Source organism: Theropithecus gelada, chromosome 6 (genome assembly GCF_003255815.1).
Source record: "Theropithecus gelada isolate Dixy chromosome 6, Tgel_1.0, whole genome shotgun sequence".
NCBI lineage: Eukaryota > Metazoa > Chordata > Mammalia > Primates > Cercopithecidae > Theropithecus > Theropithecus gelada.
Window position 1 is genome coordinate 112,121,334 of NC_037673.1, and position 24,901 is coordinate 112,146,234.

Here is a 24,901-nt window from a genome sequence, read left to right on the forward strand (position 1 = left end):
TTCTTCACATATTTAAGACATTAAAAGCACTGTTATATGTTGCAAATATTTTCCATTACCTTCTGCTGTACAAACATTTTATACAAAATTTCCTGTTTTTAGCTGTCATACTTTGCAAATCACAATTTCATTCACTCAATGTGTTACATTACTACTTATTTATGTATAAGGAAATGTAGTAAGTATTATGTGTGTGTGGGTACCAGATAAAAACCAGAATGACACATGGCTCTGAGGCAGTATGCACTAAGTGCTGTAATAGTGGTAGTCTGCTGTAAGTGTTTTTATGAGAGAAAGGGTATCTTCTCCTTGAATGATTCAGATAGCCTTAAAAAAGTTAAAATCTGAATCAGGTCTTGAAGAAGAGTTAGGATTTTAAAGGGTGAAAGTGTAAGTAAACTGCACGAGCAGAAGTAGGAAACAGAAAACACAAGGCATCTTGAGAGAACAGTGAATAATCCAGTTTGGGTTAAATAATGTAGGGAAACAGTATTTATATAAATACGACTTGAACTGTATTCAAATAGTAATATTTGCTGAACTGTTTTCTGAATAGTTTTCATTATGTGGTCCATAGCTGGCTTCCTCCCTTGTGCCAAGAGTTTACTCAGTATATTATAATCCTTGGAAAATGAAGTAGAAACTGCATGAGATTTTTATTTTCACACTCCTTCAACACCTAAGACTTTCCCACTTTGTGTTACAACTAAATTGGTTGACTAATGTCATATAATCTGAGGAATACACTGTACTTCTAGTAGATATTTAAGGTCTCTTTAGGATTGAAACTTACAGAAATCAGATTCCAGGAATTATCCAATCTCATTTTGATTTCAGATAAAACATTAATTTGCCTTATTCATTAAATATAGTGAATTCATTATGAAGTCTTTGGCATACTTTTAAAGGTGGAAGTACAAAATTGTAATATTATACATATACTTTGTGTGCCATGGGTCATCTATGTACAGTAAAATAAAGCATGACATTATTGACATCTAGTCACAAAGAAAACTTAAAATATCATCTGAATGTTCAATTTCCCCCCAAGTTTAATAAGACTTGAGAGTCTAAATTAAAAATAAATTGTGTTTTAGGTTCTAGTCACCCAATAACTTATCAGATCCAGGCTTAATTATTGCTTCATGTTGTAAATTTAGCATAGAATGATTCTTTGAGTAAAGATCAAGAAATAATTAAATATGATTTGAAAAAGTACAAAGTCCAGGCCCAGCAGGGTGGCTCACGCCTATAATCCCAGCACTTTGGGAGGCCAACGTGGGTGGATCACCTGAGGTCAGTCAGGAATTCGAGACCAGCCTGGCCAAAATGGTGAAACCCCCGCCTCCACTAAAAATAACAAAAAATTAGGCAGGCGTGGTGGCAGGCGCCTGTAATCCCAGCTACTCAGGAGGCTGAGGCAAGAGAATCCCTTGAACCTGGGAGGCAGAGGTTGCAATGAGCCGAGATTGCGCCATTACAGTCCAGCCTGGGCGACAAGAGCAAAACTCCGTCTCTTAAAAAAAAAATAAAAAAGTGCAAAGTCCTATGTATTCTTCAGAGTTGTTAGGAAAGAAAACAAATAAGGTTAGTTGCATATTTAGCTAACATTTAGGTCAAAAAGAATAATTAAATGGATGCTACAAATTCAACCAGTATTTTCGATTTTTGAGGTCTATCATCTGAAACCTCAGTGGCAAACATAATAAAAAATTCAACATATTTTTATTTGTTAAATATATTAATATAATTAAATATATTCCTTCAGTTAACTGAAGCGGACAAAACTGGAGAACAGATCTTTTCCATATTCAACTTATTTAACTTTAAAATGATATTACTTGGAATTCTACTACATACCATCTTAGATCCTGTTTTGAAATTCCATTCACATTCCATTTGATTTACTAGAATGCTTTTTTTTTTTTTTTTTTTTTTTGAGAATGGGATCTCACTCTGTTGCCCAGCAGGAATGCCACAGTACAATCATGACTCACTATACCCTTGAACTCCCGGGCTCAGGGGATCCTCTTGCCTCTGCAGCTTAATAATTTTTTTTTAATTTTCATTTTTTTGTAGAGTTGGGGAAATTGCCTTGTTATTCAGGCTGGTCTCAAACTTGTGGCCTCACACAATCCCCACACCTCGGCCTTCCAAAGTGCTGGGATTACAGGTGTAAGCCACCGTGGCTGATCTGGAATGCTTTCTAAAAATATGGCATTACAAATATAATACTGAACGAAGATAAAAAAGGTTAAATCTCACTTCAAGAAATTATCAGTCTAACAGCATCAGTAAAAATGGTACTTTTAGTCATGGCATAAAATACACAATAAGGCTATTTTTCAGTTATTGAGTGTTTTCAAGTTGGAAAATGCATTATGAAACACTCAAAAAGATGTTACTGGGTTTACTCATCAAGTGCTTTTGACACTATATAAATGACAGAATAACACCACAGTTAGGTGATTGGGACTCAAGAATCCTTAAATGATAGTACTGAAAACAGGTATATGACTTATTTGTCCAGAATTTGTATTATAATATAACCATGTGTATTGTCTAAAATTACAGTCTTTCAGTCTGTCCAACGTGCTTGCTCTCCTGGCTAGATATTAGCTAAAAATTAGCAAAAACAGCCATTTTCCCTATTACTCCGCAGCAAAGATGTGAAACCAAAGTGCCTAATCTTTCCTGCCTGGTGGGCTGCCCTCTACTGGATTCTTTGAGGTATTCAGCCAGCAGGTCAATGTGACTATTTTTAAGAAGGTAAACAGAGACATAAATGTAAACATTAAAAAAAAAGGAACCTTTTAGTATATTAACTTTTATCATGAAAACAATGTCAGTCATTTTGAGAACTGGCAATGAAGATGCTTATACAGTCTTAGTCTCCTTTTCAACCTTGGAGGCAGATCTGCAGCAATAATAGTAACAAGTAGGAGCAATGGGTGTACTATAATGACCATCTTTTATGATGATTGGTGTATTAATACAAATCACATTTTTTTGAGTCCATTCATGCTATGGATGTTTTCTTATGCATAAACATAGAGTAAACACATACTGAATAGATCACATCTGTTAAGTCTCTTGCCACAAGCAGCAAAACTTTTCAGAGCTGTCTCTTCTGTGAAAATCCATCTTATGTAGCAAGTTGATTTTCTTTGAGGTTCATCCCCATGCCTGAGACTTGCAATAATGTAAAACCAGTTTACCATCACTGCCAAAACACTACAAAAAAAAGGCAACAAATCAAACTCAATCTTTATTATTCTTAGATGAAACTAAGAAAATAAATGCCACATGTATCATTAATATCCACACACGTACACTAAGTTACTTATGTTACAGGCTATCTCTTTCAAAGGATGCCTGTTTCTATCAGACACATATTAATAATCCGAAGTGTTTAATAAAATCTGTCCTTTAAGCATCTTAGGCATGAATGAGCTTATGTATTTTAATCTTGTCCTTTCTCTACATCTCCAACCACAATGTATGTAATTTCAGCTGTTTTCTAGTAGTGGTGCTACTAGGTGTACTCTAATGACTATTGCAATGACACTGTAAGATATTGAACAAAGTCATTCTTACGCTGTTTTTTCAATTTCTTGTAGGCAGACTTGGATAACAGATTATAAGAACAATGCAGAAGAAATCAACCATAAAGAAAAAGTCTTACTTTCTAAGAATTACAAAGATGACTTTGAAATATAATTTATTCCTTGGTTCTTCAATAACTGTATAATTTATTAAAATCTTACTATGATCAAGATGTTAGATAACAGAACAAGACAGTCATCTTTTCTTCTATCCCAGACAATTAAGAATGGCATGCTGGACGGGCGCGGTGGCTCATGCCTGTAATCCCAGCACTTTGGGAGGCCAAGGTGAGTAGATCTCACAAGGTCAGTGGATCAAGACCACCCTGGCAAACATGGTGAAACCCTGTCGCTACTAAAAATAAAAAAAAACAAATCAGCCGGGTGTGGTGGCACGCGCTTGTAGTCCCAGCTACTCGGGAGAGCAAGACAGGAGAATTGCTTGAACCCAGGAGGCGGAGGTTGCAGTGAGCCGAGATCATGCCACTGCACTCCAGCTTGGGCGACAGAGTGAGACTCGGTCTCAAAAAACAAAACAAAACCAAACAAAAGAATGGCATGCCATTTCTTGAAATAAAAATGTGAATTAACAATACCACACAATATACATATTATACAGATGTGCATACTCCATTAAGAAAAAAAAGCAATATATATATATTTTTTTACCTCATACAGAGTTCCAACTTCTTGGTCTGGGGAAGGAGCAAAGGACTGATTCACATAAATAAACTACAAGAAAGGAGAGAAAAACAGAGATGTTTAAGGGTATCCTGATTAATCTGCATTTTTCTGCATTCCAATCAGCTAGCTATTTCGTATTGTTTTCACAATTGAAGAAAGCTTCTCTGAACTCCTAACTTTTCTAGTCAATTCAAAGAGATCTTTATGAAGATCTCATTTTTCCTCCAGAGGAATAAAAATAACACAATTCCAGTTCCTAGAACAGTGGTTCCTAACTTTTTATAACTAAGAAACTTTTAAATATTTTTTACAAATAGCTTTTGAAAGGCTAGTTATTCAAGAAATTACATTATCATAAAAATGTCCCCACTTACCCATAAAGAATTTCCCCTAAGAAAATTACACACACACACAGTCAAAAATCAGTATGTCTAATATTCAAGGTAGTTTGTGCACTTTCCTTGGGTAAATGTATGACATATATACTTAGGTTTTTTATAAAGTCACTTAAAGGCAAATGAACAAGGAAAAAAGTAACAAAATTAAAACCTTATAACCTTGCTCTTTAAAGGATTCGCTGCTCAATGTTTCAGTTTAGTCTGTTTTTACTAAAATATTTCTAGTACTTAAAAAAAGTCACAGTGTCCAAGTGCCTTCTAATAATTTTCTTTTTGGAAAACAAAACATTATATGCAGGTAACATATTTAGTTTTCCTTTAATATCCAAATTTGGGACTAAAATGTCCTGGATTAAACTTAGTATTAAAAAAAAAAGTATCAGAATAGTTGGTTGACAGATACTATTTTGATCACCAACCACGAACAATCAATATTGCTCGCATCTCTCTTAGCCAACATAGTGTGGTGATTAAGTGTACAGGCTCTACTGAGATACATCTGGGTTTGAATCCTGGCTTTAAATACAAATAATCTCTCATCCTCTTTATTTGTAAGATATGGAAAATAATAGTAACTATACCTCTTGGGTCTGCTGGGAAAGACAAAATGAGATAATGCACTAAGTATCAGTGCCTGGTGTATGTAGTCAAGAGGTGTTATTGTTAAATTTAAATAGTTCATGCTGAAATATCAATTCGTGGTTACGGCTGAGTAGAGTTCTGGCACAAAAATTTCAGAACTGTAACAGAAAACGATGTGCATTTTAATGTGAATTTTTTGTAATACAAATAAAATTTGTGTTCAGTGCCTGACAATTTATGAGCAAATCCAGATTTTACTCTTGTACATTATAAATGAGGGGAAGGGCTCTCAATAACAGCTTAGTTTATTTTATCAGTGTCGATGATGTGCTGAGAATTGTACACGGAACTATGAAGATTAATGTGACCTCTTCCCTCAATGAGCTTATAATCTATAGGAGAGGCAGACACACATGAATAAATATGGGTGAGAAAAGTACATCTAATGAAGTATATAGCATACAGAAATGTACACTAGTCTAGCCTAGCAAAAGGGTCAGGGACAGCTTTGTGGGAAATAAGCAGGATTTAACCAGGTGAAGAAAGTAGTAATTAGGACTTCTTAGGCAAAGGAGACAAAGAGTAAGATGGTGTTGTGTTCACAGAAAACAGCAGACTAGATGGAGCAGAGAACCAACCGAAGGAATTCAATGTGATTTTTTAACAGGTGTTAATTCGAAATTTTAAAAAAGCAATTCAGTTAGTTTAAAAGAGATAAAGCTCTATATAAGTAACAGGTTAACATCATCAATTCCACTGTAGAAACGCTAAGTGGCTTATAATTTGTTCCTTTAAAGTAGATGTAGTTACTCCAGGTTCGTGAAAGTAAAATTCCATGGAACTATTATTTCCAAACTACAAAAACTTGGGCAGACAAAATTAGTTAGTTTTATTAATTACTTTGCCTTTAAATCAGCTTTTTTTCTTTTTACTTTTAAATCAGCAGTCTTTAAATTGATGTCTCTAGTTATTCTGGTTATAAAGCTCTGTCTAGTAGATTCCTCATGGATTCATTGGAATAGCATTTTCTGCTAATAGTTTGTGCCCCGATTAAGTCAGTTATGCAGGATATGAAAGCCTTATTTCACTTTTTCCTTAAGCATCTTTGCTGTCAAGGTTTGATGACAGCCTAATTTTCTAAGTCATGCCTTCTTTCCCAACCCCTCCATTTCCAAATGATTTCAAGTCCAGTAATTTTAACAGAATGCATCCTGGTGTTCATTATTCTGGGTTGATACTCTCAGGTACTTGGGATGTTTTTTCTATACGTAGTTTGAAATCTCTTAAATGACATTTTTACAGTATTTTTTCTGTTCCCTTGCTCTGGTTTTTTTCTTCAGACTCTTGTCCAAAGGCTGACTCACTTTTAAATTTTTTTCATCTATTTTTCTTAACCCATTATCCGTTGTTTACGTTCCTCCTACTTTAGTCTCCGTTTCTGAAATAATTTTCTTTTATTTCTAATTCTTTTCCTGAGCTCTGTCACTTCATTTCTTAGTTTTACTAATGCTGATCATTGTTTTTCTTTCATGTCTTATACTATCTTCTTGTTTTTAGCTCGTTTTGAAATACAAGGTTCCAGTTTTCGACTTGTCTTACAGGCATATTTTTCTGGCTTGATTTCATCGTCTCTAGGGATGTTGTTCTTTTCCGCATCTCTTTTTTCTTGTAACACTGTACGGAGTTTGACCTTGTTATTGTTTTTATGTGAAATTAGTTTTCCTCAATTTTTAGAATGAGGTGAATTAGGGTAGTTTTTCTAACTTCACAGCGCTCCCCCTGTTGTTTTTTGTATACTGTTCAAAACGATGGAGGCCTGCTTTGAGCTTTCTAAGTTCTGTTCCCCTCCATTTTGATCTGGTCTTTCCCTTTCCTTCCTTTCTCATGTCTCTACCCTTTTTAATTTTCATTTCACTTCCCAAAATTTCTCCTCAGTATGGGGTCCTGGAGCCCTCCTGGGTCTATTTTGAGATTGCTCGAGCCCTTCAAGTCCTCCTTAGTGCGAATACATTGTTATCACGTGCTACAGGAGAGGGCAAAACTCCTCTCAGTCGGCTTCTATTCTTAAATTGGCTCACTTTGCTTCTCAGTCAGGATCTATTAGCGCTTTTGAGGTTCTTCTTGTCTCAGTGCTGTCAGATGCCAACCCTGTTTCTTACTGCTTCTTTCAGCACAGATGCTGATACCATGCAGGTCCTGTGGTTGCTGGTGGTTTGCCCCCACCAACATGTGTTTTGGGGCTCATGAGGATATCTTATCACCTAGTTTTGTTACAAATACTAATCATGGGTTTTTGGTTTTGCTATCTAGTTGACTAAGTTTTGTGAGAATTCAGAGAGATTCATGCATGCCTTCTGATACCACTATCTTCCCAGAATTCCTAGCATTACTTTTTTTCCTTTAATGTCCATTTTGCTAGATAAAACTCAGAAGATATCAGTTTTAGTTTAATCTAGGAAAATGATGAAATAATTTTTTATGTTTCCTATTGCTTAAATGGGAAAGGATAATCATATTCACTACAGAGGCTTTAATTTAACCTTTATGAAATTGTTTACATAGGGTAAAATGGTTGAATGATGGCAATTTTATGTGGTTCAACCTACTATGTATTGGTATCAATCCAGTCCTTTCAGGTTACTGAATGAATATAGGCAATACAAAATTTCAAGACTCTTAACAGAGAACACAGTATCATTTCATCTTTTTAAAATCTCCATGTATTTCTAAACTAATGCATTAAATTAGTCAGTACATTTATTTTTACCAACTCTTCATGTTGCATCTTTAGTAAATATATAGCCTCTGCTCATTTCTCTCAAATGTATGTCCTCATTCCCCTGACTTTTCCATTTAGCTTCACCTTTGTGAGAGCACTTGCAGCCAAACTCTTAGATCAGAGTCAGTTTTTTGCTCCTCCCTGACAAAAAGAAATTCCAACATGTCCTGCTTTAATGATAGTTCACTTGCTTTACCCATGCACACACCTGTGTTCAGAAGCAAATAATTCCCCCTAGCGCCCTCACACAAAAATTCCTGATTTTATTTAAAAAATACATAGCGATTCTTCAACTACCTATTCACTCATGCTACCTGAGTTAATACTATCCAAGATTGTGATCTATTTGCAGATAAAGGTGTCTGATATATATAAATTGTATATATAAAAAACACTTAATATGCCAAATACATGTAGACATTTAAATTTCTGTAGTCAAATGCCAAGTTAAAATGCAGTGGCATTTAAAGAATTAACCTTTACTACAACTGCCCCTGTGAAGTGCTTAATGTGTACTGTAACATGAAATATTTCTTAGTTCTTTTACAATATATGGCAAAGATACATTGCTTATCTCAAGAAAAATAGGAAAAAAGTAACTGCTATCAAAACAAATTGAAAAAATCCAAAACTTTTGTAGTAATGTACAGATATTGTAATGCTCTATAATAGATTTTTCTGCACGGGTATTCAGTGACTTTCTGAGGAAAACAATACAGGAGGCAATAAATACATAAATAAACTGGTTCACATTGTAAAACAAATCTAAAACATTTCATTTCAGAATTCCCCAGAGAATCCTTTGATAAAGTATATAAACTCCACTAACAAGAGATAAGGCAGGGCACAGTGGCACACTCATGTAATTCCAGCACTTCTGAGATGGCCCCGTCTCTACTAAAAACACAAAAATTAGCCAGGCGTGGTGGTGCACTCCTGTAATCCTGGCTACTCGGGTGGCTGAGGCAGGAGAATCGCTTGAACCAGGAGAAGGTTGCAGTGAGTCACTGTACTCCAGCCTGGGCAACAAAGCGAGACTGTCTCAAAGAAAATGAATAAATAAAAATAAAAGGATAAAAGGGCATAACAAAAGCAACATATGTGGCTCCATATGCATTTCTATAAACAACAGTTAATTCATTGTTGCCTAGGAACTACTGCAAATTTTTGTAGGAAAACGTCACTATTGGTTTCATACCAACTGTTCTGAGGCCACAAGTTTAAGAAACTTTTTGATGAAGTCAATGAGTCCTTGGATGGTTCGAGTTCGCTCTACCGCCCACTTCTTTGTTTTCATAATAGGAGTATCTCCCACAGCCTTTAGCAAAATGTCAACTGTAAAAGAATAAAATTTACTGACAATTACATGAAAACATCTAAAGAGAATGGAATATAAAAGACTTAGAAATCAGAAATATTTAATCTACATCCATCTTATGTATTTATGATACTGAAGATATGTGAGAGGTATAAAAATGTTAGATTCTTTTCCGTAATTTTTTTCTTGATCCTACGAAGTTCTCCCAACAGGACTAATTTTTAAAACGCATTTTATCTTAACAGGCAATTCCAAAGAGAATACAAATGATCAATACAAAAACAATATTTAAGTTCACAAAAAGCAAAGTAAAATAATGTCATGTCCCCTTTCACCCACCAAACTACTTAAAATTAAAATAATTACCAGTGTAGATGATATTACTTCTGAGAATGTAAAATGGTACACTCTTTGTGGAATGCAATATGGTAATACAGATCCCAATAAAGGTATACTTTGATTCAATAATACTTCTAGAAATCTAGTCTAAGAAAATACGAGATGTGTAAAAATTCACTTAAAAACATTTCACCTCCGTTTAAGCATTTATTTTTATATGAAACACTGGTAAACCTAAATATCCAAAGGATATTTAGAGGTGACTGATTAAATGGAATGTAGTAAACAGCATATACTTTAAACTGCCTGAGGTTCAAATCCTGGCTCTGCCATTTGCTGGGTATATATGTGGATATTTAATTTCTCCAACAGCATGTATAATATCTCAAATGCATTAGAAACCATCAAAAACACATTCACATAAATATGGAAGAATATGCACCAAAACGTTATTTCTCATTAGTGACATTGTAGGCAATGGTTACTTGGTTTTACTTATGCTTTTTGTAACTACCAAATTTTCTGTAATAAACTTTTCAATAAAGGAAAGCAGTAAGTTATGAACAATAATAGAACAACCAAAGGCCAAAAAGAAGTTGCAGAAAGAGAAATCTTAAGGTTTCAATGATCCAAAACACAGATATGCAAATCCAAACCCTATGAATCTGTCTCTTGAATAAAGTTATTTGCTAAAAAACAACAAACAAACATCTGGCCAGGCGCAGTGGCTCATGCCAGTAATCTCAGCGCTTTGGGAGGTCAAGGAAGGAGGATCACTTGAGGTCAGGAGTTCAAGAGGGCCCAGTCCCCTTCCAACTTCTTGTTCAAGACTAGCCTGGCCAACATGGTGAAACCCCGTCTCTACTAAAAATACAAAAAATTAGCCAGGGGTGGTGGTGCATGCCTGTAATCCCAGCTACTTGGGAGGCTGAGACAGGGGAATCACTTGAACCCGGGATGCGGAGGTTGCAGTGAGCCGAGATGCGCCACTGCACTCCAGCCTGGGTGACACACTGAGACATCCTCTCAAAAAAAAAAAAAAAAAAGACATCTGCAGTCAAAAACCAAGACACATTGAAAGCAAAATAGTGTATTGCTGCCGCCTAAAGTTAACTCTACTCTACTACACCCTTCTTGCTCCATTCTTTTGGTATTAAATGTTGGAGCCGAAACATCAGAGGTCAATTTATTCAAGTTTATCCCTGGAATGAAGGCATCTAGAACACATGATGCATGCACATTTTATCTTCCTACTAAAGAACTAATTATCCTAGGCCCAGTTATCTCGGGAATAGGAATGTATTTGGAGATAACATGGGATTTTATTTATCCTATCTTTCATACCTCCCTTCACTGCTCCCTCAATCCCCTGGGGCTATCAGTACATTCATTAACGCAATTAAACATTTCCAGAAAGTGAAGCAGAAAAATATCATGAGTTATGCTACCTAACGAAGAAGTGTAAGACAGTGAGAAACTAGAGAAGGAAAATAATTTAATTACAGTTGCCCTCTCTTTTTAATTTTAAAGATAATTTGCCTGTAGTTTTGAACCCCGAATACACATTAGAATCAACTAGGAAAACACTTACTCCCCAGGTAACCTACCATACCGCCAGTGCCAAAACCTTGGTCTGTTTCAACAATCTTTCTTCTGTAGATTAAAACAAAGGCTGAGGATACAAAACAGTTAAGCTGCTTTCATCAGATTATCCTCAACAAATGATGACAACCTCAAGGTAGGAATAGTTAGAAACAGGTTAGGAATAGAAAGTTTTATATTGGAGAGGCAAACTCAAATGCTAACAAGAGCCAGAAAATAAAAATCTGATCGTTAAATGACAGTTCAATTTGCAAAAAATACTGTTCAGACCAAGAAAATATGCCCTCGGGCAATATTTAGATTGTAAGCCACTGTTTTTTTAGTTTCTGTTTTACACACTATCATCAGGGTCAAGTAATAACCTTTTGACTAAGACTGTTAGACCTTAAAACGAATCTCGGAAAGTCCGCTCTTGCCTATAGTACATTGGAAGAAAAAACGCAACAAAAAACTGTAAAACCTGCGGAATTCTTTTGAAGAAAGATTCTAGCGGCTATCCATGGAAATTCTCACAGTGCATCACGTGGAAATGGGAGTCTGACTTAAAGTGGGAGGGGGGCAGTCTTGGGAGAGAATTATTCTCCACAGCAGCAGAAGTTGAAGAAAAGGCAATGAGACCAATATCTTTTTTTTTTTTTTTTTTTGAGGTGGAGTTCGCTCTTGTTGTCTAGGCTGGAGTGCAAGGGCACGACCTCCGCTCACTGCCACCTCCGCCTCGTGGGCTCAAGCGACTCTCCTGCTTCAGCCTCCCGAGTAGCTGGGAACACCGGCGCGCGCCACCACGCCCAGCTAATTTTTATATTTTTTAGTAGAGACGGAGTCTCACCATGTTGGCCAGGCTGGTCTCGAACTCTTGACCTTGGGGGATCCACCGGCCTCGGCCTCCCAAAGTGCTGGGATTACAGGCCTGAGCCACCGCGCCCGGCCAGAGACCACTGTCATCTTAAGACTGAACGCGGAAAACTTGTCTAAGGACAAAATCAGCCTCTCTGAATCGAGGATGCTTATACGCTGCTTTTCTCATGGGCAACTCGAACTCTAGAGAGTGCTTTAGAACACGTAACCTTGGCAATCTCTTTTACAAAGGAAAACACTCTCAAACAATAAAGGGTTGAGGATAGCTGGTTCAAGCAATGAAATAACTCAAAAAGGTTCCAAAATGTGTTTCTTAAAAAGGTAACATCTGTGCCTTTAGCTTTCCCTTAGCAGTCTTCATTTTGCGTAAGAATTTGGTTTTTGGTTTAAGGAGCGAATTCACAACCAACTGGGAGGGGGAAAAAACCAAAAGAGCGAGTAAGTCGGAAGGCGTGAATTGTAATCCAGGCTTTGCCAGTGACCATCCCTACCACCTTAAAACATTATTAAAATAATTAGCTCCTGTGTTAAGTACCTGGAATTACCGAGAACCCCCACTCAGCTCCCTCCCTCCTTCAAAGAGCTCGCAGTCTGGCCGACTCAAAGAATACAATATAGAAAGGGGTGTGGCAGCCAAGTATCAGGACCTACACCGACAGACAGAGATAGTATTTTAACACTCAACTCATAAGCCTTAAAAATCAAAAAGTACACTTCTTCTGATGACTAGTCAAAATGCAGGTCTAGGACAGGAGCTCCTCTAAATTTTGCTTCTTTACTGGCCGCCACCCCCAGTCGGATGCAATCTGAACCTCCCGCCTCTCTGCCCGGAAATAAATTCAGTTACTTTTTTTCTTGGTGTCGCCAGCAGGTTCCTCTGTTCCCGGGGAAACTGCAGCGGAAGATGGGGGCTCCGGGGTGGTTGTTTCTGGGGAGACCTCCGTAAGTCCTTCCCCTCCAGCAGCACTTGAGGGAGGAAGCTGCAACATGGACTGCGGCTCCTCCGCCATCTTGCTTGGAGAGACTGGAGAGCGGAAGTAGCGATTGAGCGCGTGCAGTGGGCGTGCTTTTTCTCCAGAGAGCGTAGCAAAGGAGGCGTCGGAGAAGGGGAACCCAATTCCACAGTGAAACTTGGTGTTCCTGGCAAGTCATTCAAATCGAAGCTGTGGCAGACTTCTGAACGTTAATAACGCAACATGTGCTTCTCCGCGACTACAGACCTCAGTAAAGGAGAGGTGGGCAACGTCTCAGTGCTTGGTCGAATGCGCACACTCCCCTCTTAGGCCGCTGGCTCGGACCTACAAATATTTCCGCTTTCCTCAGTGCCTGCCCCGCCCAGGCCCCGCCTCTCGGGCCCCGCCCGGCGACACGGGAGCGCGCGCGGGCGCGTACGGGAGGGGGCGGGTGGGGAAGGATCGCCGGCGAGATTACGAGGCGAGGCTCGTGCGCCCGCCCCCGCCCTGGCCCCCAGTGCCCACCCGGTCGGCCCGGCACAGCCATGATCAAGGCGATCCTAATCTTCAACAACCACGGGAAGCCGCGGCTCTCCAAGTTCTACCAACCCTACGTGAGTATCCAGCTGCTGCTGATCCGGGCGAGGGGGAGTCGTTGGCGACGGGCAGCGCCCAGCGCGGCTTCCTCAGAGCGACCCCCTCCGGCGCGCTGCGGCCCTTCTCCCATCCTGGCCGCCTGGCTCTCGCCGGCTGTCAGCCTCCCGGTGGGTGTGGACGGGGTGCCCACCTCCCTGCCGCGCGGTCAGCCACCGACGTGGCTTTGCCCGGGCGGTTCCTCCGCCCGTCGGTGGGCTGCGTGCCTTACCGGCTGCGCGGGCGAGGCCCTGGAGACTTCCCGGTGCCTGGCCCTCGCCGATCGGGCAGCGGCAGCCCACCCGCGCCCCGGAGCCCTGTGCCCCGGCTCCAAGAGCCAATCCCGCGCGACTGCCTTGTGCCGCCCGCGGCTGCAGTTAGCCCGGGAGGAGGAAGACCGGGCGGAACTCGTTCTTCTCGCCCCCCTCCCCCGACTCCCAGCCTTTCCAAGTGGACTTCTTTCTGTTCTTTGGACAGATGGGCTACTGGTTTTCACTGTAATCCTCTCATAGGGCAGGAACTTTGGCTTCCTGCGTTTGATAACTGCACGCTCTGTACAGTCTCTCTCCTGTATGTTTCGATACGTGACCGACTGCCCAGTGTGACTTTCAGGTGTCTCCTTATTAAAGAGGAAGATACGTGAGGACCTAATGTTTTTATCAGGCCTTTTAGCAGCTGGCTGCAAATTATTTACCCTCGAAGTAACCGGCGACGTTTGTAGTTGAGTGATTGGAACTGTGGTTCTATACCTAAAAGTTATGATTTCAGCTTCTGGTTTGGCATTTTTCCACATATGGGAATTTGCCATCATTTATAGTTTTTTTCTATTTATGAAGAATAGTAGCATTTGTAGAACTTCTCTTTTAGATGTGTGAATACTGTTTAGTATGGACAAGTGCAGGAGGCATTAAGGTAGTAGAGATAAGTGATTTATTGATGATCGAGGAAGGGTTTTATAGAGGTATGTGCTCATCTGAGCGCAAAATTCACTAGCTGAAACACATAAAATTGGGTTCCCAGTGGTAGGATTAATGTGAGGTGTAACTGTTGTGTGGTATTGTGGCACTTTGCTTATAGCCAGAAATGAGCTTTCAATTCAATTTTGAAATTGTGCCAAGGCTAACACTTTTATGCAGATAAGTCCCAGATGGAAATCAATCTTGCCGTTACAAAGTAAATGTGAAAATGTCAGTTTGCCTAAAATGATAATGTGGAGGTGTTAGTTGAAGTGAGAAATCTTGAGCTTATTCTTCATTTTTTTTTTCAGTTGTTTTGCTTTTGCTAGCTATAAGAATATTTTCTGCTACTCCTGTGTGGTTTTAATTTAGTATAACTTAAATACTGATGGTCTGTTTAAAAATTCTACATCATTCTGTAATCCAGCTTAAATTCTAGTTGATCCTCCCGAGTGAAAAAAATGCCATTAACTTTACCTGTTTGTTAAAATATAGTACCGGCCTTTATTGAAGGAATCTTTTTCATAACCATTTTGCCAGTGTCATCCATTTGCAGTATAAAAAAGGTATGTTGCAATAGTAAAACAATTCAAAAAATTATTTTTCCATATCTAAACTTAAGCAATGTTCAAAACAGTGGGTTTTCTGGCTAATCCATATAATCAGTGTATACTATTCGTGTAGTATAGAATGTAACTATCTACTGAAAAATGCATTTAATTTAGAAACTCAGGAATCTGCCTTTCCCTTGTCCAAAAGTGGAACAGAAGTATTGTTTACCATCACTCACTAGGTAGCAGTGACGGTTAATGTGGGAAGAGGCAGTTCTGGCAGCAGTGGCAACTCTGGTGGCATTTTTGGCCATTGTACGAGTGACAGTGCCACTGAGGGCAGAGAGCTAGAAGATATATAAACAAGAATCTGGTGGTCACTGGCCATGTATAAGTGGAGTATGAGAAGTTGTTTCTGTGTATTAGGTTTCTATAAGTTGGGTTTTGCCGAGTGTGTTTTTTTTTTGTCTTTCGGGAATAATTTAAGATTATTTACATATTTGCTTCCTCCACTAGACCATAACCTTTTTGAGGGCAGTTATTTTTTTTTCATTCATTCATTCCATCAGTTTGTCGACGGATATTTAATTCATGCCTACCATATGCAGAAACAGTTTTAAAATCTGAAGATGAACAGATAACTTTTGCCCTTGCTTGAGAAACATAGATAGAGCTATTAAGGAGTAGGCTATATTATAGCATGCCAGATAGTATTAAGTGCTGTGGAAAAAAAATAAAACACGGAAGAGTCTTAGAGACTGAGAGGATGACAGTTGAAAATAGGATAGTCTGGTAAGTTCTCACTGAGAAGGTGGCATTTGAGCAAAGACTTGAACGAGGTAAGAAAGGCAGCCTTGCAGATATCTAGGGGAAGAGCATCCCAGGTACAAGGAGGAGCAAATGCAAAAACCCTGAAGAGAGTGCCTGTTGGAAGAACCCCAGGAACTTCTACATAGCAGGAGCAGACTGTGTAAGGGAACATGAGTTGAAAGTGTCTGTGCAGGGCGTCATTCTATTCTTGCTGCCTGGAATGTCCTTCCTTTCCGTTGCCACGTGTACAAATTCAACCCCTTGTTCTAGGCCCAGCACAAACGTCACCTAAACAGTCTGTGAAGCCTTTGATCTTACTCAAAGGCTCCTCTTGGGTTTTAGGATTTTATTTTTTATCTTTGTTATGGCACAATATTCTTGTTCACAGCCTGTAATTCCTCGTGGCAGCCATCCTATAGAATACTTGAAGGAACGTATGAGATTTTAGAGATATTTGTGTCATTCTTAGCAGTCAACACTGAGGCTTGAACATAGAAAACTAACTCTTTGCTAAATGCATTTATTTAGAATCTCCTAGCTTGGGATAGAGTTTGGATTAGAATTGACTTCCCGAGTTTCCGTCTGTCTTTTAAAATGTAGTCCTTCACTAACTAGAGGTTTTACGAATTTCTGCCTTTAGCATAAAAGTAGTGATGGAATACCTGTTACTCAGCTGTTTCTGTTTTAAGAGGTCTCTAAGAAGTATATGTCCAATATGAATAAAAATTTTGAGTTTAATTTATTGAACAATATCTAGGGATGTGACTGAGCTAACGATTCCATATGCTGGCAGGATGCTGAGGTTTGAGTCCAACAGTAATGGTTTAACACTAAGTCATTTGAAAAATGTTTAACCCTTTGCCAACAAGTTTATGCTACTGCATTGCATTTTCATTCCTCATTTATCTCCCTCATAATATAACAACTTATATATTCATCTGCCCTTTAACAGTGCACATTTCCATTTCATGCTGTAATGGATTGTTAGATTCGATTGTGGCTCCAAGCTGTTATATGTGAGAAATATGAAGTCACACACCTGTTTTGCTAAACGGAAGTTTTGGTTCATGCTGCTAAAGTTAGACATTACGAATTCAAGTGTGGGCTGGATGCCTTGGCTCATGCCTGTAATCTCAACACTTTGGGAGGCTGAGGCAGGCGGATCACCTGAGGTCAGGAGTTCAAGACCAGTCTGGCCAACATGGTGAAACCCCGTCTCTACTAAAAATACAAAAATTAGCCAGGCATGGTAGCGCACGCCTATAATTGCAGCTACTCGGGAGGCTGAGGTAGGAGAATTGCTTGAACCTGGGGAGGTAGAGGCTACAGTGAGCTGAGATTGTGCCATTGCATTCCAGCCTGGGTGACAGAACGAGACTCCGTCTCAAAAAAAAAAAAAAAAAAATCCAGTCTGTACTCAGAATGCCTCCCTTTTTGTTTTTGCCTTCTATATCCTTGGTCTATGACTGCACAAATTCAAATATTTTTCTTCGTTTGTCTTTTTAAGTTGATGCGTAGCTTCAGCGACTTGGCAACAGTAACCTTTAGTCTTTTAATACTTGCCTAACAGTATTTGTGCGTTACTGTAAATAACTAATGAGACTTATATCTTATAAACCAAATATATTTTTACATAGCTATCAAACAAAAAAATCTCTTGGGTTATGATTCCATAGTGTATCCTCTGGTGAATTACTTAAAAAAAATTTTTTTTATAGAGAAAAGGTCTCACTTTGCTTAGGCTGGTTTTAACCTCCTGGCCTCAAGCAGTCCTCCAACTTTGTCCTCTCCAAGTGCTGGGATAAAGATCTGAGCCACTATGTCTGGCCTGTGAATTACTTTTATAAAGTGGAAATGTCTTTCTTTTGTGTGGATTATCTTAGTAGTTTCTGCAGATATAAAATACCATGTGTATATATGCACGTGTGCGTACACGCCACACATATATGAAGTACAAGCCGGAAAATTTTCAAGTTAATGTATATGAGTTGCCTCAAGTTTTTAATAAACTATATTTAATTAAACTGTTAACCAAATGCAAGCCTTAGGAGAAACTCTAAGATTCTTCTTTCCCGTTTTCTTGTAAAATTTTAACATAAAAATACAAAGTATTGGAAGTATAGATAACTTATTTTTTCTTTTAAAAATATCCCTTAAAAAGATCCATCCATGTTCACTGATGTCTTTTTTTAGTGACTGTTAAGACATTGTGGCAGATGGGATAATTAAACTTAAGTCTGTGATCAAGATAGAATTATCAACACTGCTGAGTATGAGGGTGTTAACACGTATTAACACATGGCATTTCAGCTTTTTGTTAAGAAGAAAATTCCATACGATTTGGTTTCCTTCCATATTAGTTATAATGCATTTGTCTGCGTAAATTGGGTTTTATGTAGCCTGACTCAAATGTTTAGAAAGAACTATGTGAAGTACATTATAGGAAGTGCAGAGTAGTAGACAGATTCCAAAATTAAATGATTCAACAAATCGATGACTTTATTGTAGATCCAATTTCTTTTTCTTTCTCTGCTTTGCTCATCACAAAATTACTATTTCCAAAGGCTGTTTTTCTCCTTGAAATTGGTGGTAATCAGTTCAATTCAGAAAGAGACAACTATCTGTTTCTGCAGTCCTGGACTGTGTCTTTTTCTTCATTCTGCTTAGACCCACCCAAGACCAATAATATTAATAGCTTACCCTAATCAAGATCTAACCTTGGATTGGAGCTGAAGATGAGAGTGCAAACGGGAATGAAATGGATATTCTGTTGGAAAGATTAAAGAAAGGAGTGGATGGTGGGTAGGCAAACAAGGGTCTGCTATTTCCTCTTCTAAACTTTAAAAAAAATATTTATTTTTATGGCCAGGCACGGTGGCTCATGCCTGTAATCCCAGCATGTTGGGAGGCCTAGGTGGGAGGATCATTTGAGCTCCGGAGTTCAAGACCAGCCTGGGCAAAGTGGCAAAACCCTGTCTCTATGCAAAAAATACAAAAGTTAGCGAGTCATGTTAGCACACACCTATAGTCCTAGCTACTTAGGTGACTGAAGTGGGAGGATTGCTTGAGCTCCGGAGGTCGAGGCTGCAGTGAGCTGAGATTGCACCATTGTACTCCAGCCTGGGTGCCAGAGGAGACTCAGTCTCAAAAAATTAAAAAAAAAAAAATTTTTATTAAGGTACAGATGACAAAAAAAATTACACATATTTACAGTGTACATGCCATTTTCGTATATGTATATATTGTGAAATGGGTAAATCAAGCTAATTAACATATCTGTCACCACTGTTCCCTCTTTATTAGCTTTTAATATATATTAGTTTTCTGTAATTTTAGATTGCTTCTGAGGTTGTTAATATCAGGAATGGTTCCTTGTAATATGCAATACTGAACATGTGTCACAATAGGTCTTAATTTCAGGTTTTCCTTGTATCAGAGTGTCCTCGAAAAACCCCAATGCTGATACGGTCACAGTTTTTATATGAAGTATGCTGGAAAACTTGCTTTTTAAAAATTAAGGTTAAACCTTTTGAATATTTAATTGTAAAGGAAGAAATAAAGTGTTCAAAGTTAAAATGATTTTTGGTTTTGAGGTAACTGTTATAAACAGTACAATGTTATAGGTCATTTCATGGCTTTTCTAAAAGAAGGCCTTACATAACGTACCTATATTATATTCTTTAGCAAAGTTGTTTTCAATTTTAAGTAAGTTTCTTTTTTGTGACTATGTGGAAAATTAAGTATTAAGGCCATTAAGGTCATTCTTGATTTTCCCACACACAGGTAATTATTAACACTTAGTGTATTTCCCCCAGTCTTTATTTTTCCTTTCAGAATGTCCCAGTGAATAGGATATACCTTTTAGACATTAATAACACAAATAAATGCTTTGAAGCTGATGGTGGATTTATTAAACATTGTGGCTTTAAGGTAACTGAGTATGTTAATGTTCAGCCACTCTATTGTTAAAATTTAAAAAACACAATATATGTTAATAGCACATTAATAATTTGCATGTTTTAAGAAATGTGTGTATATCTTTTGTATAAAATTAAACTTACCTGTGTAACCTGAGGTTATCAGTGTCCTTGTCTTTTTCATTCTAAAGGGAAATCTTCGCTAATTTTTGTTTGAAAGTCATGAGTTCATTCTTGCCTTTAGCACTTAGAGTCTTCTTTGTACCTGGGGATTATGGATTTTGTCACTGCTGTTTATAATTCAAGGGGGTTCTGAGCTGTTACCATCGAGGGGGCCCAGTCCCCTTCCAACTTCTTGTTATATAAAACTCTCCCATTAGGCTAACTAAACACATTCTTTCTTCACCCATCCCGCCTTTTCAGCTTTCCTCTCATCAAATCCTTTGAACTACAATATAGTTAGAATTCTTTGCTGAAGAATCAGGCAACTCTTAGAAGGATACTGAGATGAAAAAAGAACAATTCTAGCTACCAACTGTTTTCTTAAGACTCCAAGTGGAGGAAGCACCTGTAGAGTTAGGCCTCTGACTAGGCCTTCTAGAGATAGGCCTGTGGGAAGAGGAGCGAGCTTTCTGGATACTTTCTGATCTGTCTCTCCGTTACACTCTTCTCTTGTCCTGTCCATATTCTTTCAAGTATTTATTTGTTGGTTGTATGGCCCTATTGTAAGCACTAGTAATACAGTGTATTACTAATACTAGTAATACAGTGTATTACTAATACTAGTAATACAGTGTATTACTAATACTAGTAATACAGTAATACAGTAATATTACTTACAGTAATAGAGTAAGACAGATGTCACCCTTGCCCTATGAGTTTACATTCTGGTGATAGGAGATAGGCAATAAATTATTTAAGATTGTAATTAGTCTGAAGAAAAATGAAACAGTATAAGGGAATAAAGCTTGACGGAGGAGAGCCTGTATTAGATAGGGTCATCGGGAATACCTCTTTGACGACCTGACATTTGAGAGGAAAACTGAATGAGATAAGAGAGGGAGAATTATAAGAACAGCAAAGAAATGAATGTTTCAGGCAGAAAGAGGTGCAGTGTCCCTCAAATGGGACCACACTTGATGTGTTCAGGAATAGCAAGAAGGTAAGCTGAGAAATCACAGGGAAGAGAGGCAGGAGATGAAGCTAAAGAGAATGATGGGGACAGATCATGCCTGTATGCCGCACCATGCCCCTTCTTGACATCATTCAGTTTGATGACATCATGCCCAGCATGTTCTCCACAAGAGGAGATACTCCTCTTCAAATCATACTTGTATTTTGCCATTTGAACTGTGCCTCTGCAGAAGGGGCCGTGAGGCTCTCCTCTGATTAGTTACTTTCTTCTCTACCCAGTTATTGTTAGGCTCTGGAAAGATGGGGTTGCTAGGCCAGTGAATAAAGATAAAAGTCAGTGCATCAAAACCAGGCATGGTGTGTGCCTATAGTCCCAGCTACTTGGTAGGCTAAGGTGGGAAGATTGCCTGAGCCCGGGAGTTGAGGCCATGCTAGGCAACCATAGCAGGACCCCTGTCTCCTGGGAAAAAAAAAAAAAAACAAAAAGCAAAAGAAACAAAAACCATGAGTGCTCCAGTTCTGTACAGCCTCTCTATCAATGAGACCTGTGATCAAGCTTTCCTAAGTCATCTGTAAAGTAACACAACTCAAGAAGAAAATGATCTTTTTTCTTAACTTATTGTCTTCATTATATGTGAATAGAGTTTATGTGAAGCCCACTGGACCCACCTCTATTGTGCCAAAAAGCATTTACATTTTTCCACTCTTGCAATCCTGATATAATTACAAGAATCACTTACTGTCAGTCACAGTTCTCTTTGTTACTCAGGAGGAAAGGACTATCTTTTAATATTCCAGACTCACTGAATTGTTTCAATTACCTTGTACTTACTGAGGAAGAGTACCAGTTGATTCTACCGCATACATATCCTGCTATTTCCTGTCATTAATATATCTTAGTGTGATATGAAAGGGTTATAAAATAAACCTTATTGTAGTAAAAATATATAACATAAAATTTATCATTTTAACTGTTCCAAGTGTACAGTTTTGTGGCATGAAGTATATTCACATTGTTGTGTCACCATCACCACCATCCATCTGTAGAACTTAAATCTTTCCCAGCAGAAACTTCTTACACATTAAACACTAACTTCCTATTATCCCCTTCTCCTAGTACCTGGCAAACACCATTCTACTTTGTGTCTCTATAAATTTGACTGCTCTAAGAACCTCATATAGGAGGCATCATGGAATTTTTGTCTTTTTGAAACTGGCTTTTCTTTCAGTATGTCTTCGAAGTTCACTCATGTTGTATAGCATGTATCAAAACTTCCTTAATTGTTAAGATGGAATAATATTTCATTGTATGTGTGTACATACCATTGACCTAAAAGGAAGAGGCTCAAGCACAAAATAGTATTCAGAGTTTACTTGAGCCAAAATGAGAACAGTTGCCTGGGAGAGTCAGGCATTAAATAAAGGGGACATGGAGTGGGATGATACTAAGTTGTCTGTCAAGAATTCTCACTAGTTTATAGATACAACGTTGGTTAATGATTGACTAACATTGTTGAGATACAGGGAGTTGGTTATAATGTGTGGTGTAGCATTATTAGGTTATTTTCTAGTTACTTGTGGCAGTATAAAGCAGTTTCAATAGATAAGTATTTACCATAGCTCAAAGGAGGGAAGTAGGATGTGATTGCTGTCACATTTGATTGCCTTTCTGGGCCAGATCATTTAAAAGGACTTGCATTCCTCAGATAAAAGTTTCTTTCTCAATACCGTATTTTGTTTATCCGTTTGTCAGTGGAAACTTAGGTTGCTTCATCCTTTGGCTATTCTGAATAATGCTGCTGTGAACGTAGATGTACAGATATCTGTTTGAGTTCCTGCTTTTACTTTTTATAGGTACATACCTAGAAGTGGAATTGTTAGATTATATGGTAATTTTATGCTTCGCTTTTTTCTGGGGAAGTGTCACATCATTTTCCACAGCGGCTGTACCGTTTTACATTCCCACCAGCAATGCACAAAGGTTTTAGTTTCTCTACATCCACGTTACTTTTTGTTTTTTGAAAATAACCATCCTAATGTTTATGAAGTGATATCTCATTATGGTTTTGATTTGCATTTCTTTAGTGACTAGTGCTGTTGCGGATCCTTTCATGTGTTTATTGGTCATTTGTGTATCTTTGGAAAAATACCTATTTGAGTCTTTCGCCCATTTTAATATTCAGTTGTTTGCTTTTATTGTTTAGTTGTAGGAGTTTTAAAAATATATTCTAGATATCAGTCTCCTATTGTATATATGATTTGCAAATATTTTCTCTAATTCTGTGGTTGCCTTTTTACTCTGTCAATAGTGTCCTTTGATACAACTTTTTAATGAGATTTAACTTACATGTTTTGTTGTTGTTGTTGTTGCTGCTGGTGCTTGCTTTTGGTATCATACCCAGAAAATAATTTTTTAATTACTATATAGTAGTACATTGTATAGTATACTATAACCAATGTGGACTTCAATTTTGAGTAAGATTTTTTGATAAGATTAAATAAGAGAATGGTTGCAGAACCTGACATATAAAGACTTAGTAATTGTGTAAATAGTAATGATTACTTTTATTACTGCTTGTTACTTCCTACTTCTAATTGGAAGATCATGTAGTTAGTCATAGTACCATAGAACACACCAGAGATTGTTCTCAAATACTCTTTGTATTTTCTCAGAATGAATTATCTCTTTTATTTTATTTTTTTCCAAAAACCCCAGTGTTTAAATTATATGGGCCCTGTTTTGGTAAAAGGCAAAAGGTTTATAAGATCTGAAGAGAAACCGGAGTATGTGGGCCCTGTTTTAGAATGAACTTGCTGCTTATTATAAAATGCGAAGTCCCAAACACTCTTCAACAGAAAAGTTCTGTAAGAAGACTTTTATAGGAGAAAGTATGGCTATAAAAGTTGCCCCAGCTTTTTTTCTTTTTCTGTGAGAATTAGCCAACCTTTTTAAAAAACATCTCAGTGGCTTCTAGAATTATATCGTGGTGTGCAACCATCGCCACAATCTAAGTTTAGAACATTTTTATCAAACTAAATGAAATTTAGTACCTATTAGCAGTCACTCTTCAATCCCCACTCCCCACCATCCCTGGCAACCACTAATCTGTTTTGTTTCCATGGATTTTTCTATTCTGAACATTTTATATAAATGGAATCATGAAGTATTACAGCCTTGTAATTGGCTTCTTTTACTTAACATGATGCTTTCAGGGTTCGCCTATGTTGTAGCATATATTAATATTTCATTACTTTTTATAGCCAAATAATATTTTAGTATGGAGAGATGTATATACACTGCATCTTGTTTGTTCATTTATCAATTGGTGGACATTTGGGTTGTTTCCACTTTTTGGTTACCATGAGTAATGATGCTATGAGCATTCATGTGGGAATTTTTGTGTGACCATATGTTCTCATTTCTCTTGGGTATGTAATTGGGAGTAAAATTGCCAAATCATGTGGTAAGAATATGTTTAATTATTTGGAAAAATGCCAGACTATATTCTAAAGTGACTGTACCATTGTGCCTTCCCACCAACAGTGTCTGAGGGCTCCAGTTTCTTCATGTCCTAACCAACTATTGTTATTGTCAGTCATTTTTATTCTGGCTGTCCCGATGGGTATCAAGTAGTATCTCATTGTGATTTTCACTTACATTTTCCTGATGACAGATGATGTTGAACATCTCTTCATGTGATTATCGTCCATTTACATATCTCTTTGAAAGAAATATATATTCAAATCCTTTGCCTGTTTTTAAGTTGAGTTGTCATTTTATTATT

General features: G+C 37.8%; 2 protein-coding genes across 11 annotated transcripts in view; one reads left to right on the forward strand and one right to left on the reverse strand.

Moving 5' to 3' along the window:
- Window positions 1–237: 237 nt before the first annotated feature.
- Window positions 238–13,326, reverse strand: ATG12 (autophagy related 12). Its single transcript, XM_025387028.1, is given in 5 exon segments — window positions 238–3,234; window positions 4,275–4,337; window positions 9,247–9,383; window positions 13,010–13,232; window positions 13,234–13,326. Coding segments are annotated over 5 exon segments (564 nt in total). The 5' UTR covers window positions 13,315–13,326; the 3' UTR covers window positions 238–3,174.
- The window catches only part of AP3S1 (adaptor related protein complex 3 subunit sigma 1), a 71,327-nt gene continuing 59,647 nt past the window's right edge, over window positions 13,222–24,901 (forward strand). For 5 of the 10 annotated variants that reach the window (XM_025387019.1, XM_025387017.1, XM_025387020.1 and 2 more), the window contains exon 1: window positions 13,222–13,729. In XM_025387019.1, coding sequence (XP_025242804.1) covers window positions 13,661–13,729 — 69 coding nt within the window. In that variant the 5' untranslated portion in view covers window positions 13,222–13,660. Of the gene's footprint in view, window positions 13,730–14,108; window positions 14,199–24,901 lie in introns of those variants that run through there. The other 5 variants (XR_003119770.1, XM_025387016.1, XM_025387021.1 and 2 more) reach the window with 3 other exon arrangements.